The sequence below is a fragment of the Ambystoma mexicanum genome, chromosome 12, assembly GCF_040938575.1.
Source record: "Ambystoma mexicanum isolate Mex_15411 chromosome 12, UKY_AmexF1_1, whole genome shotgun sequence".
Lineage (NCBI taxonomy): Eukaryota > Metazoa > Chordata > Amphibia > Caudata > Ambystomatidae > Ambystoma > Ambystoma mexicanum.
Window position 1 is genome coordinate 1,009,633,167 of NC_090936.1, and position 16,793 is coordinate 1,009,649,959.

Sequence of the window (16,793 nt, forward strand, 5' to 3'; positions counted from 1 at the left end):
AATGGGGACCCTGTGGGAAACACTTAAATGCTTTGTAAGGGGAGTATGCCTCGCCAAGGAGAATGTTTTACTAAAATTGATTAGATCGGAACTGGCAGCCACCGAAGCACGCTTGAAAGATCTTGAACGTGCTTATGACGCACAAAAAGACAACCTTACTCTTGCCTCCTTGAAAAAAGAACTCGATAAATTCAGGGCTGGCGCAGACCGGGAGGCCAAGTTTCTAGTACAGGGTCACAGGATACATCAGTATGGAGAGGGCCAAAAACTGGGAGCACTGCTGGCAAGGCTGTTGGTGGCAGATAGGAGCCCCCCCCCCCAGATAGAATACATTAGGAAACCCGATGGCAATCTGGTCTTCACCGAAGACGAAATAGTTGTGTCTTTCCGAACCTTCTATACAATTCAAAATGCGACTGCGGACGTGACTCCCTCATCCAGTACTTGGATCAGATAGAAAATCTTTGGACAGATCAAACACAGAGAGCCACTAAGCAACCCCATCTCTCTGGACGAGGTTAAAGAGGCCACAAAAACGCTTCCGAGCTCCAAAGCACATGGACCCGACAACCTGACAGGAGAGTTTTACAAATCGTTTGCCCAGATTGTGGCTCCCATCTTGCTGCTGGTCTTTCAAGAGGCGATTGAGAAGGGTTGTCTCCCTCCGACGATCCGGGAGGCAAACCTAATTCTCCTGCATAAGAATGGTAAACCCTCTCCCCCCCCGCACGAGGAATGCGGATCGTACAGGCCGATTTCCCTAATCAATTTAGATAATACAATTCTAGCAAAAATCCTCGCCACAAGGCACTCCCGCTAATGCCTGTGCTGGTGTTGGCCATCCAGGTGGGATTCGTCCCGGGGCGCAACGCAACCTATGGTACAAGATGCCTATTTGGCGCTATTGAAGCCGTTGACCAGTCGGCCCAAGCAGCAGCGATTTTTCTCAATGCCGAAAAGGCGTTAGATTCTGTTGAATGGCCCTACCTTTTCACAGTCTTGGAGAGAATGGGCCTGGGAAATCAATTCTTAAAATTAGTCGCACTCCTGTACGAAAAACCTGTGTCAAAGATACTAATGGGGAGGCTGAAGTCTGCGAGCATTACGCTACACAGAGGCACTAGACAGGGCTGCCCCCAGTCGGCCCTGCTATTTGCATTGGCTATGGAGCCCCTTGCGGCCAGTCTGCAGGCACAACAGCTGCACAGGGGTCTAAAGCTCGGCCCACATACGATGAGTCTCACACTATGCAGACGACGTGGCCCTTTTTATAAAAGACCCGTCTACGAATTTAAACCCTGTAATGCGTGAGGTGATCAGATTCGGGGAGCTCTCAGATGTCACCAGGGAATTTAGAGACGATTTTGGGCTCAAATGGTAGTGGTCGGGGGTGAGATACCTGGGCATCCTATGTCATGATCTCTGCTTCCAAAAGGTCAGGGTTTTCCCAACTCCCTTGGAAGCAGATCCATAACCCAGGTTCCGAGTGCCAACCAGTCCCAATTGGGACCTTTTGGACCCAGTCCTGGCACCAGGCTCATAAATATGCCCAGTCCCAGCGCTGGAAGCGCCGGGCTCATAATGCTTGGGTGGACTTACCTGCAGCAGACCATGCTGCTTACTTGCCTGCCAGTTGAGCCTCTGATCCTCTTCTGTTTGGAACTACTTTTCCTGTTGGGCGGGGCAGGAGCCACTCCCTAGATTCAGAACACTGGAACTCTTCTGGAAAGCAGGAACTCTTTTCTTACCTAGGCGTGGCTGTGGAAGGAGACACCTAAGCACTACAGGAGGCTATTTAAACCACACCCGATGGATGAATCTTGCTTTGCGTTATTCTGCATCCTCTGCAGCAGAACGCTCATTGTGTCTTCTGCATCTGATCCTGGGCCTAAGGAAAAAGGCTTACCATCCTGAATCCAGTCTTCAGCAACACCTATAAAGACAAGAAAGAACAGGATAGCATTACGGTCTTCAGTGACAGCTCTTCACTTACCTGGTCCATCGGCTGTCACCAACGCCTCGCGCTGCATTCCGGCATCTGAAAGACAAAGGCTTACCTACTCTTCGTGCGCTCCGGAGGTCTTCACACTGCATTCCGGCATCTGGAAGACAAAAGCTTACCAACTCTTCGCACGCTCCGGAGGCCTTCGGCGCTGCATCCGCATCTGAAAGACAAAACAAGGTGCGTTTAAAGACATTGGGGAACTTTAATACTCACGTGCCATTACTCATTTCCACATCTAACCCAGTGGGTATTCCGGCACCCTGCAGCCGCTCCGAACTTGTACCTGCAAAATAAAAAGACAGTTACAGCGCATCGTGAAGCAGGCAACAAGCGCTTACTTACGTGCTTCCAGGCGCTTCTATTCATCACACGAGCTCCATCTTCAACTCACTTCAGCCCGTCATCCGCCATCGCCGGAACCCTGCAAAACAAGAAACATCATTACTAAAGACTTTAAAGACATTAGAATTACTCGAAACTTACCGTTCGTGCAGTAAACGACGGACAGCAGTCCTCTGAAGTCAAGAGGCCTCCCCTTATCCAGTGAAGAAACTGGTTACAGCACCCCGCCCCGAGGCAGATGGAGAGCACGGCGTTCACTTACCTAAGGTGAGAGCGTTAACCTTTGGGGTTCTACAGGAGAAGAGAAAGGGAAGAAGGAAGAGACATTCAATAACCCAGTTCCTTAATCCCATATTTTCTATCTGCAGACATCTTACCCTTCAAGTCAGACATACAGTGCACAGAGGTCCAGCCCAAAGAGCCAGCCGTGTGTTACACATCACCTTTGAAGATACGGTATACGCCCAGTCAAGACCGGCGCCTCTACGGGAATCAGGTGAGCGTTACAGAACGCAAAGCCTACCACAAAACTCCCGTCCAGGCGCTATGGAAACCTCGGATACCGACCAGCTAGCCCAGTTACTTGGGGAACTAAGGGCAGAAGTGCATGCAGCCCGTCAGGAAACGAACGCTCTAAGAAGGGAACTGATTATTTCTAAGGAGCGAACAGATGATCTCGCTAGACAATTGCTACAGTCACAAGCCGGACAGACCCCGTTACCCGCATCTGGGGGAAATCTTCCTTCTACATCCTCTATGAATCCAGTGCAGATCAACCTACCTGGGAATGTACCTCTGGCTCCGCCCGAACGATTTTCTGGTGACCCAAAGAGGTTTGCAGTATTTATCAATCAGTGCCGGTTGCATTTCTTATGCCGGCCAGCAGCCTTTCCAACTGATCAAGCTAAAGTAGCTTTCGTGCTTTCGTACCTTAGTGGCAATGCGGCAGACTGGTCGATCCCTCTAGTAAATCAAGATGATCCGGTCCTCCATGATTTTCAAGCTTTTCAGCTCAGTATGCAAAAACTGTTCGCAAGACATTCACAGGGGCAGGCCTTGGACAATGAGCTTCTTTCGTTGCGACAAGGTAATCAAGACCTTTTGGCTTATATTTCGTCTTTCAACAGACTGATAGTGGAAACTCAATGGCCTGAGGACAAAAGGATTACGCTGTTTTATAGAGGTCTACGTGGAGAGCTCAAAGATGTGTTAGCCCAAGTAGTGAATCCCCCACAAGATTGTTCGGACTATAAGGACTTAGTCGTTCAAATAGATCACAGACTGCAGAACAGGAAGGCCGATCGTTCCAAGTTTGATGCTCGAGTATTTTCCAAACCGCCAACTCCTTCCAAAGGAGTAGACTCCGGGGAACCCATGCAAATAGGGGGTCTGAAAGGTCCTCTAACACAAAAGGAGCGGGAAAGGAGAAAACAGTTGCAATTATGCCTCTATTGCGGAAACTCAGGGCACTTTCTTCGAGACTGTCCGGTGAAACCTGCCAAGAAGGCAGTAGGAGCTGCAGTTACCAAAGTTACAAACTCTGAGCAGGGAAACGACCTTGCCCGACAAGAATAGAGGTCCTCTTGCCGAGCGTGAAAACCAGTTCCGTGACCTCGCATTTCGTGATACCTATGGTCCTCATTAGCCCTGATAATCCGGATCGATTACATGCAATTGAAGCTTACGTCGACAGCGGTGCCATCGGCAATTATGTGGATCATGAAATGGTTTTGAGGATGAATCTAACTCTTTGTCCCAAGGCTGTAAAGGACGTCATTACTACGGTGGATGGTACGGAGATAGCCTCCGGGCCAGTAACGCATACCACTCAAGAGGTGACGCTAGTAAGTCAAGATGGACACCATGAGAAGATCGTGTTCGATGTGATCAAGGCAGTTTCAGATTATTCTAGGAATACCTTGGTTAGAGAAACACAATCCTCTGATCGATTGGCGAGCAAGAACGGTCCATTTTCCAGAATGTGTCTCTACTTGTCACCCTCCACCTGGTGTTGCACTGGCAGCAATTTCTTCAGAGACTCCCCAGTTACCTCCCGAAAACCTAGAATACCAAGATGTTTTCCGGAAGGATCAGGCTAACTCTCTACCTCCTCATAGGTCTTATGACTGCCAGATAGACCTGATACCTGGATCTACTCCTCCTTGTAGTAGAATTTATGCCCTCACCGAGCCGGAGAACCTTCACCTTCGACAATACCTGGATCAATACCTGGCAAATGGGTTTATTCGTCCTTCCAAGTCCCCTGCTTCTTCAGCTTTGTTCTTCGTTCCAAAAAAGGAAGGAGACCTTAGAACTTGTATAGATTATCGCTCCCTGAACCAGATCACCGTTAAGAATAGATATCTGTTACCTTTGATCCCTGAACTCCTGGACCAAGTCAGAAAAGCATGCATATATACAAAGCTGGATCTTAGAGGAGCTTACCACTTGGTACGAGTAAAAGAGGGCGATGAATGGAAGACGGCCTTCCGCACCAAGTATGGGCTATTTGAATATCAGGTCATGCCCTTCGGACTTTGCAATGCCCCGGCCGCCTTTCAATATTTTATGAACGATGTCCTCAGAGAGCTCATAGATGTGTGTGTTGTTGGTTACATTGACGACATCCTCGTTTATTCTTCATCGGAATCTGAACATCGGAAACACGTGAAAATGGTCCTCGAAAGATTGCGTCAACACAAACTTTTCGCTAAGTTGGAAAAATGTGTTTTCAACGTGACTGAAGTTGAATTCTTGGGATTCATATCACCTGGCGGAGTGCGTATGGATTCAAAGAAGGTCGATGCAGTTCTCAAATGGCCATCACCATCCTCCGTAAAAGGTGTGCAAAGCATGTTAGGCTTCGCTAACTTTTACAGCAGGTTTATCCCCGAATTCTCTCGAATAGTCCAGCCCATCACTGCCTTGTTAAAGAAAAACAAACGTTTTGAATGGTCTACCGAGGTGGAACAAGCTTTCCAGGATTTGAAGACTAAATTTATCTCTGCACCAATCTTAAAACACCCTCGCCCCGAACTCCCCTACATGTGTCACACATCACCTTTGAAGATACGGTATACGCCCAGTCAAGACCGGCGCCTCTACGGGAATCAGGTGAGCGTTACATCCTAATAGCGAGAGATTACCACACTCTCCTACAAGACAACTACGGAAGTGGTTGCAACACTCCGGGACAAAAATCTCTAGATGGAAGCGGCTCCCTCTTACTCTCTAGGGACACGTTTCCATAGTCAAGATGATAGTCCTCCCCAGACTTCTTTATTTGTTCACGAATATTCCCATCATTCTTCCACAGAAATGTCTTCTTTCACTGTGCAGCATGATACTCAAATTGATTTGGGCCGACAAGCCCGCAAGAGTGGCTTTTACAACATTAATTCAACCAGTAGCGAAGGGGGGCATGGCACTTCCTGACCCAGAACGTCATTTTTGGGCGGCCCAGGCTTCGTTTTTAAGTCACTGGTATGCAACTCAGTTTGTCCGGCCCCATGTTCAGGTCGAACGAGCCCTAATGTCCCCTCACATGCTGCGCACTGCCATAATGGGCACGATACGGACTCTACCAAAAACACTGAACATAGTCCATTCCACGTACACTATATGGAAAAAAATGGCGGTGAAATACAAGATCGAAGTCCGCTACTCTCTGCTCATTCCTGCGAAATGTATTCCTGGGTACCACTCACCAACGAACAAGTTTACATTTGTTGGGCTAGTAAACTGCAAATTAACATGCTAGGAGATTTGTTCGTCGAGGGGTCCTTTATAACACTTCAGCAAGCCCACGACCGTGGGCCTGACACTGCGTTAGACATATTCATCTATTTCCGACTACGTCAGACTATGCAATCACTCTTCTCCACCTTCCCTACCCAACCACAGACGTGGCAACCACTAGACAGTGCGATCCAGGCTCAGGGAGAGGGCAAACTAGTGTCATGGTTATACAAATGCCTTCTCAACGATACCCTAGTTAATACTACGGTCCGAAAAAACTTAGATGGGAAAGATCCCTGGGGAAATACATCCCGGATGAGGATTGGGCATTTATTCTAGGACTAATCCAGAAAGTGGCGCTAAACTCACCATTTAAACAAATACATTTTAATTACATACATCAAACCTATGATACTCCGTCCAGGCTCCATGGACAACGGACTGAGATATCTGGAGCATGTGCGCAATGTGGTGCTCTCGATGCTGACTTCCTGCACCTGGCATGGAACTGTCCAGCGGTAAACAGCTACTGGGGAGAAACCTTGAAGAAGATATCAGAAATTGCGGGAGAGACAATCAAGCTGGACCCTATAACTGCACTCCTAAGCCTCACCAGCGGGGTCCCGACTCATGTACGGAAATTGGTGGGTCTCCTCCTGGTTCTTGCCAAGAGGAGAGTGGCGATGACTGACAATTTATTAAAACTCTACCACTCCATGCAAGACCACCCAACATATGGGGCCCCTATGTGAACTACTTAATCTCCTCCTCATCAGGAGTCTACTCACCTGCCTCGATTCATTAACTTATTCTCTTCCATTGCAGTATGTCCCTGTGACACTGGATAACGTGGTTCTCTATGTTTGTTAGTATATTTTATGCGGTAAAGATGACTCTGGGGGGGGAGGGGTCCACTTGGTGCACAGTTTGTTTCTCTTTTTCTTCTATATGTTAAATGAAAATGTTTAAATAAAGTTTTAAAAAATATATATAATGAGTGCCCCTCAATATTTTTATCAGCGACGAAATCACTGAGTACCCACACTGCCTTCCACTTGCTTCCTGCCATACCAACACACAAGACGATGACTATTTGGAATTGGAAACCCTGGTTACCAGGCCTCACGTTGCTCAAGCACATTCGCACAGGTTGCAAGGAATGAATAGGTGCGATTTCTTTTTAGATTCAACCACACATAAAAGGTACATACTTTCACAGGTTGGGGGTACAGGGGCAGTACATGGATAGCATCAGGTGAACACATACATGAAGCAAACGCTGGTTACCTGTCTGCTACCTTCATCATGTAGGCTTCTTCCACTTCTTCTCGAGCCTGGTAATAGTCCTTGTGCCCATAGTCAAACTGATACATGTGCCTGAAATATGCCCATGTAAACAATTGAGATATTAAAATAAGACTGGATTACACAGTAACAAAAGGGTACATACGTTTGCTTAATGAAAACATGAGCCATTAATGTCACTGGTGTGCCTATGAAGCAGCTCAATTTCTTCGGTTAATCTAGTTATTTAGGTGTAAAACAAACAGTTATTCAAAATATTGAAAATGAAAAATCAGGTTTGATGTGATAAGAAATGGAAAGGAGACAATTCTCAATTACAATAATATTGATATGATGTTATGGTATTTGATATTTGTATAACCCCTACTGCCATTGGTATGGCCTCAAAGCGCTGTGGTGGATGAACACCCTTCGGAAGACCGTGGTCTAAGCACACATGTAAATGACTGGAGCTGTACAATGAGAGCTAACATTTATTGCCAAAACAGTGATAAGCAGAGAGGACTACGAAAAGGAAATGTTTCCATGCAGCAAAGCTTGCAAAGGTATAAGGAAGAGTGGTGCATCAGTGACTACATAACAGCTGGACCAAATTCTTTGTGGGACTCCATTGTATTCCATGGGTTGCAGAGCGAGAGGGTGATGGTGATGTAAAAGCCTGTCAAACCCCAAGGCAACTGTTTACAGTTGAGGGCTCTGCTGTAGGTTATGTGCAGGACACCTGCTTCGATGGCCAACATGCAGTTGACATTCAAATTACATGCACAATTGTGAGATAAAACACAGATACCAACCAGCGCAAGTCCTGCTGTCTGCACTATCTTTGTAGAGTAAAAAAAACTAGGTTGGCTTCAAGCGTGTTGGTGATAATGTGTAGTCACCTAAGGATAATGGAGCTCATCCATACCATTGCCGTCTCCTGGAGTGCTCAGTCTTCTATAGAGACACCACTCGCTAATCCCCCTTCATCCCTCACCTACCTCAGTCCTGCGAGTGTCCAATTTCCTGCATGGGAGAGTTCTGAATGCCTAGTGCATATTGCTTGGTGAGGTAGAAAGGCAGATGGATGGGTTGTGTGGGGGCAGCACTGATCATTTGTAGGGTGGAAGAGGTAGACAGGGAGGTTGTTTGTTGTGTTGGGCAAGTGCCTCAGAGTACGTGGGTAGTGGGTAAGAGACAGGTTTTGAGAGCTTTCCTGAAGGCGAGGTGGTTCTCTCTGCGGCGGATGATTATAGGGAGACAGTTCCAAATTGTTGGTTCTTGTACGAAGATGAGGGGCCCATCACACGAGTTCATTGGGTCACTGGAAGTATAAAAGTAGAAGTGCTGAGACCAATCTGAGGTTTCCTTTCGGCCTGTAGCGAGTACATTTTTGCTGCAGGTATTCAGGTCCTTTGTTGTAGAAGTCTCAATGAGTGATGCACATCGCCTTGAGAGAGATCGCACATGAACCGGAAGCCAGTGGAGAACTCGGAGGGTGGAAGAGATTAGTTTCTCTAGGGACTAAAACTAAGAGGAGTCTTGTGGTAGGATTTTGCAATCCTAGTTTTCTCAAATGTGATGCGAGTGCTCCTAAGGATAGTGAGTTGGCATAATCTATGAGAAAAGAGGATGGGAAAGATAGCAGTGACTGTGTGCAAAGGATAGGAAAGTAAAGACGTGGCGAAGGATGCCTATGCGGAGAAAACAGCTTTTCATCACTGAGTTGATATGAAAGTGGCATTTCGGAGTCCATAATGCAACCAAGTTATTTACTGTGTTGAAGGTGGGAGGTGGGGGAGAGCCCCACACTCTTCTCAAACACACCTCTAACCCACGCCTCCTCCACTCCCTACAACTGCAGGTATCATCACCTCAGTATTTTTTTCACTCAGTCTAAACCAAAGCATACTCATAGCAGAGGTGGTGGGTTCATGAACTCAATCCAGGCGACTAAGATCTAGAGGCACAAGAGTACTATTTACTCCCATGAATGTCACCGTCCCCCAATCTTTTAAAGCATCCAAACATCCTGATGCAGGGGCAGTCAGTTGTAACAATCTCCAGATGTCTTTCCAAAAATGTTGTTCAATATGCTTTGACCAAACAGCTTCTAATTTGGAATTCGCATGCAAAGCATAATGCATAAAACGCAAACCCGGAAAATCCCGTATGGCCGATTTGCAGACCATGACCAGCTGAATGCTACCTGTGAATGCAACAGAAGTTACATTGAATTGGCAAGAACGGGGTGGGGGAGGTGTTCCCTATGATGCCATAAAATTGTGAAATAAAACACAATCTAGCATACATATTGTATAATTCGCTTTACACAAACCCTTTATTCATAGTTAATAAATATAAGAGAATTGATAGTACATATTTAAGTCTATTACATCACAACTCCATTCACATGGTTATACCAATGTCCTCAATAATTCCCAGAAGCCAGGAAATATACCCAAGTTCATTAGGTAGGCTTGTTTCAATATGGTTACAAGTATTCAAAAAGGCCAATATATGCAAATAAGGAGCCTGTACTATAGGTCATTATCATTCAAAACATTGGAGTTACGTTCCTATATATTCAAATACTTCACCCAAAATGAACCAATGGGCTAACATTCTAAAAGCATGTGCTGTAGAGTTTCAATGTATCTCTCTTCAGATTGAGGCGATATGTGGTTCTCCGTTTATTTTCATCCATGCACCTTCAATCTCAAAAGTGGGCATTATGGTGTACCTCATTCTTAAGCATTGTTGCAATTTTCCCCACATATGGGGAAATTGTTTATACAGGTATTTGTGGTTCCAAATTATGGATATACCCTAGAATCTGTATTTTACTTCAAATACTTCCAGTTGTTTTAACAATCTTGTTCTCTTAAGCTAGGTTTAGCTGCTGAAACGCACGTTGTTCCAACACTTCATTTTACCCAACATTCAATTTCTCCAAACCCTGGTAATTTCAGTTTCTTTTTTGGCTCGGGTACTTGTAGAACTTCCTTGATTAAACAAAGTAATGTGTTACATTCTGCATTCATAATATTAATTTAAAAATTCAGGACATGACATTTGGCCTTCTCCGCAAGCAATGTCAAGTCTAAACCTGCCTGTTCAAATTCTATTGATTTTGCCAACAGAAGGCCAAACTCCCATTTCCAGCATAGGCTTGTAATTAAAATGCAAGTTCAATGCAGTAAAATGGAACATACTTTTCAACTGCGAGAGTAGCACTGTAAAAGGGGAGGGGGCTCCTTCTCCACGGGTCTGACATAAAAACTATAAACAAATGAATATAGAAATGCAGTAGCACTGGTAAGTACAATTAAAACTAGTAGTAGGATGGAACACTGTAAATAAAAAGCTTGCTTTTGTAGAAAACGTATGTGAGCTTTTTAATGCGCGACAAAGTCAGAGAGGCTGGTAATGATTGCAAATTCCACAATCCCAGGCTAGCAGTGTATGAAGCAAACAAGTTTGTTACTTTTCGAGGTCACAGATTAGAGCTCACAGGTTTCGCTAGCAAACAAAGAATGCTTGACAGGATTATAATTCAAAATAACATGTAAAACGCGATTTTCTAATGGAGCCAAACATAACCACTGTGGTTTCAAATTGCTCTGTATTACATTTTACCTGGGAAAAGGGTTAGAGTGTCCGCAATACGCAACATCTTTATAACAATGAAACCGTGGTTTAAGGCTCTGGCGGGGACATGGTGAGTAGGTCTTCCCATGAGAATCAGGATGAGGCAACCAGGGCAGTTGAATAAAGATCTGCTGGTTGTCAGAAATGTGTCAATTAATTGATTTTGTGTTGTGGAAATTGGGGTGGATTGTGATGTCACATGATGTAATTGCGAGCAGTCTGGGAAGGATTGTGGATCCAATTATTAAATGTGTGCTTTTATACAGGGGTCCAATGTGTAGGAGCCAATCGGCTCGGTGTGGGGAGATTCATGTCACACGATTAAGAATACCAATTACTTTGCATTGTACAAAAATCCTAACTTTAGGGGCACCTTTTCATGCAGTTCTATTCCGTGTTCTGTTTGAATTTGCTGTCCCAGCTGCATCTGGGGCCCTGAATAAAACGGTGTTACTTCTTGCACCGATGTACACTGCTTTTTTGACTACTTTTGCAGTTCTTCTTGGTGGGCTACAAAGTGACACCCGATAAATTTTTGGAGGCCCCAGCGAGATCTCTGCTATTCGACCGAGGCATGGGAATTCCAGCCGTACTCGGAGAGTAGTGCGCGACAGCGTCCGTTGGCCAGTACAAAGAGCTCGAGCCAAGAGGTCCGTGGACACCCCTTCCCAAAAGTCTGCCTGGTCCAGTGCGGCCTTCACTCTGACTGAAGTGCATATATGGTATAGTTGCACCATTTTATTTTCCTTTGGGGAAGAATTGTTTTAAGGGCTATGCGCACACATGTTTTGTAAGTAGCAACAGTCTGTCTTGTGAGAAGTGATTGTATTATTTGTTTGATGTGGCTGTTGAAAATACGAGCAAGTGATGCAGTCGATCGAAGGGGGGGTAATGAATTTTTTTAACCTACTAACATAAGGCATTGTTCTTAATAGGGGTGTTGCTAGGTCTGGAAAAGATCTGGGACTATGCAATTTTGGGATTGTCGTGACTGGGGGCTAGCAAGCCTTTTTGGTTTTAACCCCGGAGCTTCTATCCAGGGCTACAACCAAAAGACCCGGGGTCTATAGCCCCCTCATCCTGACCTAGCAATGCCTCTGGTTGTTAAGGTGGTGGGCCTGGGGAGAAGGCCACTGTGTGCAATTACTGAGTGCAAGGTGTGAAAGCCTGGGGCCTGTGGAGAAGGCCGGAGTGAATGAAAATGGGGAGTTCGAGTGAAGTGGTAAGTAAAACATTGAGCAAGTGGGTTTCATTGAAGAAGTAAAAGTGTAAAAGTTTAAAATTAAAAAGAAAAAGAGGGAAAAGGGAGAGATAAATATTTTTAAAGGCAGGGACAATGACTTCCTAGCAGAAGGATGCCCCACTTAATCATGTGTTGCGAAAAACGCCCCAAGTACCATTTTCAATGGATGCACAACACAGTGGGAAAGTGCTATAAAGCATGGCCAGGAGAGGGAACATGTGATAAAGATTTTATCAAAAGTATGTATTCATGTTTGTCAGCTACATACAAAGGAGAAAAGCTCATAAATAAGCAGGACATTTTAGTGCTTTGAAAAGTGTACGAAGAAAAAGAAAAAAGACAGGTAAGGAGGAGGAGCGGGGAAGGCCAACACCCCCTTCCTATATGATATATCCATTGTTAAAACCAGCTGCAGGTTATACGAATCCTAAACGAGTGCCTCAAGATAAGGAAGGAACACATAAAAGTAAAGGAGGATAACACAGGCACTATTAGCAAGTATGAGAAGGAGAGGCGGAAATATTTAAACGACATTAAAAAGAGCACACAGCAGCAACTCGGCAGTGTGGTCAAGGAAGCAGAAAAGGCCATGGAAAGGGAGATGGAGGGAAAAGGAAAAGAAAACGAGAAGGGAGCAAATCAACAGGGGTGGACAGCCGGACGCATACAATTTAAAATAGACAATAGGGGACAGGACTTGAACAATAACCAAACTGACACGGCAGAAGAAGAGCACACCATATAAGATTGGGAAGACATTGTTAACAGTGATCAGGGGATGACGAAATAGATGCACACAATTTGATGAACAGGAGACGGGAAAGGGGGCAAAGTGAAAGAGAAGAGGAGGAAAGAAGAGTCACTGGGAGACTGGGGAAATAGGTTTTGGAGCAGGAAAACAAGGATAGCAGTGGCCAAACGTCCCCAAAGCGGTAATAAACGCAGAGCATGCACACAGGAAACAAGTTACTTACCTGTAACTACTGTTCTCCAGCATGGGTCTGGCATGGATTCACATGCTCATGAATATTGCCTGTCATCAGGCCGAGAATCCTCAGTAAAAGAAAAACCAGTTTCACTTTCACGTACAAACTGTCTTTCTCCTAGAAACCGAGCTCTGGGTCATACTGCCCCAGCCAATGACTGCCCTCTCCCTAAGCACCTCCTCTGGCAGCCATCTTCAGATTTGGTGGCACGTAAAGTGGCAGTATGACTCAGAAGAGCCACAGAGAGGCAGGAGGGAGGGTTCGCATGTGAATCCATGCCAGACCCATGCTGGAAAACAATAGTTACAGGTAAGTAAGAAACAAGTTACTTACCTTTAACTGTTGCTCTCCAGCATGGGTCTGGCATGGATTCACATGCTCATGAATATTCCCCGTCAGGCTGGGAATCCTCGGTAAAGAAAAAATCAATTTCAGTTTCATTTCTGAACAGTCTTTCTACTAATAACCAATCACTGGTCTCTGCGTCATACTGCCCCCAGCCAATGACTGCCCTCTACCTAAGCCCCTCCTCTGGCAGCCATCTTCAGATTTGGTACCACGTAAAGTGGCAGTAAGACCAATAGAAGAGCCGCAAAGGGGTAGGAGGGAGGGTTTGCATGTGAATCCATGCCAGACCCATGCTAGAGAACAACAGTTACAGGTAAGTAACTTATTCCTTCTCCAGCATGGTGTCTAGCATGGATTCACATGCTCATGAATACATAGCAGTACACACATGCACAACCGCAGGAGGTGGCAAGGCTGAATATTAAGCATTTCAACAACTCAACATTAAGCATCTCCTACCTCCTCACCAGGCTCACCTTCAAGCGAACAGGTTGCGCAGCACTGCCTGGCAAGCTCTGGACTCCTCACTGGAATCCCGGTCGACACAGTACAATCTCATGAAGGTGTGTGTCGACCTCCACGTAGCAGCCCTGCAGATGTTCAGCAGGGGCACACCAGACAGGAACGCCATAGTAGCAGCGATCGCTCTGGTCGAATGGGCTCTCGGGCGCCCGGGCAACGGTCGGTTTGCCAACCGGTACCAGTGCATGATGCAGACGGAGAGCCTTCCTTTGGTTCACAGGGCCAAAGTTTGCAAACAGCTGTGATGTCTTCCGAAAACTTTTTGTGCAGTCCACGTAGAACTTCAGCGCTCTAGCCACATCCTGCAATTGCAAAGTCCTCTCAGCCTGCGACAAACGCGACGAGAAGAAAACAGTTAACACCAAGGGCTCGTTGAGATGGAAGTCCAATGGCACCTTGGGCATGAAGGAGGGGTGTGTCCTCAGCACTACCCTCGGCTCGTGGAATGTCAGATGAACAAGTTACTCTCTTACCTGGTAACGTTCTTTCGATGGGATGGTCTGACGACATATTCCATATCTATGACAGATAATCACCACAGCTACACTGCTTTGGAAAATGTTCAATGTCTGCGTCAATGACCTCGATACACTGTCCTCGAGGGTCTCCGTCGAGCCGACGTCACCGGATGTTACAAGTAGGAAGTAGGACGCACGACGCATGTAGCCTCAGATGTAGTTTTTTCCCGGAACGTGTGGCACCAATCTTCTGCCAGTATGACCACAGAAAGCCTTGCGGAAACGTAAGCTGAAATCGCAAAAGAAATTCTGTAGCGGGGCAGGGAGCAATATGGAATAAGTCGTCAGACCATCCCATCGAAAGAATATTACCAGGTAAGAGAGTAACTTGTTCTTCGAGGGGATTGGGTCCTCTGACGTATTCCATATCTATGACAGACTCCCAAAGCAGTACCAACGTATGGAGGAGGGAAAAGAATTTAGAATTTAGAAATTTAGAATAGCCAATCAAATTGCAGAGTAAAGGACCGCCTTGCCAAAGGCCAGATCCTGGCCATGGATAGAATCTAGGGAGTAGTGTCTTACAAATGTATGGACCGAAGACCAAGTGGCTGCTTCACAGATGTTACGAATAGGAACACCCCTCTGCAGGGCAGTAGAGGCAGCCATACCCCTAGTAGAATGGGCCCGTAAGCCTACCGGAGGGACCTTACCCACCAAGCGGTAACATTCAGAAATTGCCAGGATCATCCATCTAGACAAAGTCTGCTTAGTAACAGCTTGTCTCAAACGCCTTCCAGCGTAACCTATGAAGAGCTGATCGTCCACTCTGACCCGGGACATGCCTGAAATGTAGAAACTTAAAGCTCTCCTAGGATCCAACCTATGGAGCCTCTCCTCTTCCTTACCAGGATGCGGAGGAGGATAAAATGCCGGAAGAATGACCTTCTGGCTTAAATTAAATTCCAACACCACTTTCAGAAGAAAGGAAGGAAAAACCCTCTGCGAGTGGAAGTAACTGCTACTAAAAATACAGTTTTAAGGGTCAACAGTCTAAAAGGACAGGAATGTAAAGGTTCAAATGGAGCACCCATCAGGAATTTTAGAACAAGGTTCAAATCCCAACCGGGCACCTGGAAACGTGACGGTGAAACACATTAGTGAGCCCTTTCGGAAAATGAGATATTAAAGGAATTTTGAAATAAGAACACTCCTCAGACGAGTGCTTAAATATGGACAGCGCCGCCAGGTAACCTTTAATGGTACCCACTTGCAGGCCCTTGTGGGCTAACGAAAGCAAAAATGACAGAACCACAGGAATGTCGCATGAAAAAGGATCCACATTCTTGACCCTGCACCAGTCGCAGAACTTTCTCCAATGGCAACGGTACAGGGACTTTGTTGCAGGCCGTCTGGCTGAAAGCAACACCTCCATCACGTCTTCAGGGAGGTCCCAATCCTTATACCTCTACCTTTCGGAAGCCAAGCGTGAAGGTTGAGGGATCTGACCTCAGGATGGAGAACCTGACCCCCCTCCTGTGAGAGCAGATCGTCTCGGTAGGGAAGACGGCGTGGAGGGCAGATGGACAAGTCAAGAAGGTCCGGGTACCACATTCTCCGGGCCCATGCCAAAGCAATGAGGAACATCCGGGAACCGAACCTCCGTAACCTCCGCAGCACTTGCGGCATGACCAGGACTGGAGGAAACGCGTACAGCAGTGGAAAGGACCACTCCACCATGAACGCGTCCCCTAAGGCTCCTCTTGGAGGAAATTCCAGCAAGCAGAACCTTTCGCACTTCCTGTTGATACTGGAGGCGAAGAGACCCACTTGTGGGGTGCCCCAAAAGGCGAAGATCTCCAGGAGAATCTCCTGAGCCAGCTCCCACTCGTAAGAGATCGCGCTCTGCCTCCTCAGAGCGTCCGCCGTCTCGTTTTCGTCTCCGGCCAGATGAACTCACGGGATCGAAATTTCACAGAGGAAGTGACCCTGCCTCCTACCCCCCCTTTTTTGTTGAGGTAGTGCATGGCCACTGTGTTGTCCGTCAGAATCAGGACATCCTTTTCTCGCACAGTCGGCAGAAAAGCCTTCAGGGCAAGCCTGACGGCCCTCAGCTCCAACAGATTGATATGGAATCTGGACTCAGACGGAGACCAACAACCACTGACTGTCAACTCGTTGGCATGAGCTCCCCATCCCGTGAAGGATGCATCCGT

At 46.4% G+C, this 16,793-nt stretch overlaps 1 protein-coding gene across 2 annotated transcripts in view; it reads right to left on the bottom strand.

The window, feature by feature from the left end:
* LOC138514207 (uncharacterized) overlaps positions 1 to 16,793 on the bottom strand; it is a 551,131-nt gene that overhangs the window by 73,390 nt on the left and 460,948 nt on the right. For both annotated transcript variants that reach the window (XM_069629548.1, XM_069629547.1), the window contains one exon: positions 7,373 to 7,462. In XM_069629548.1, coding sequence (XP_069485649.1) covers positions 7,373 to 7,462 — 90 coding nt within the window. The remainder of the gene's footprint in view (positions 1 to 7,372; positions 7,463 to 16,793) is intronic.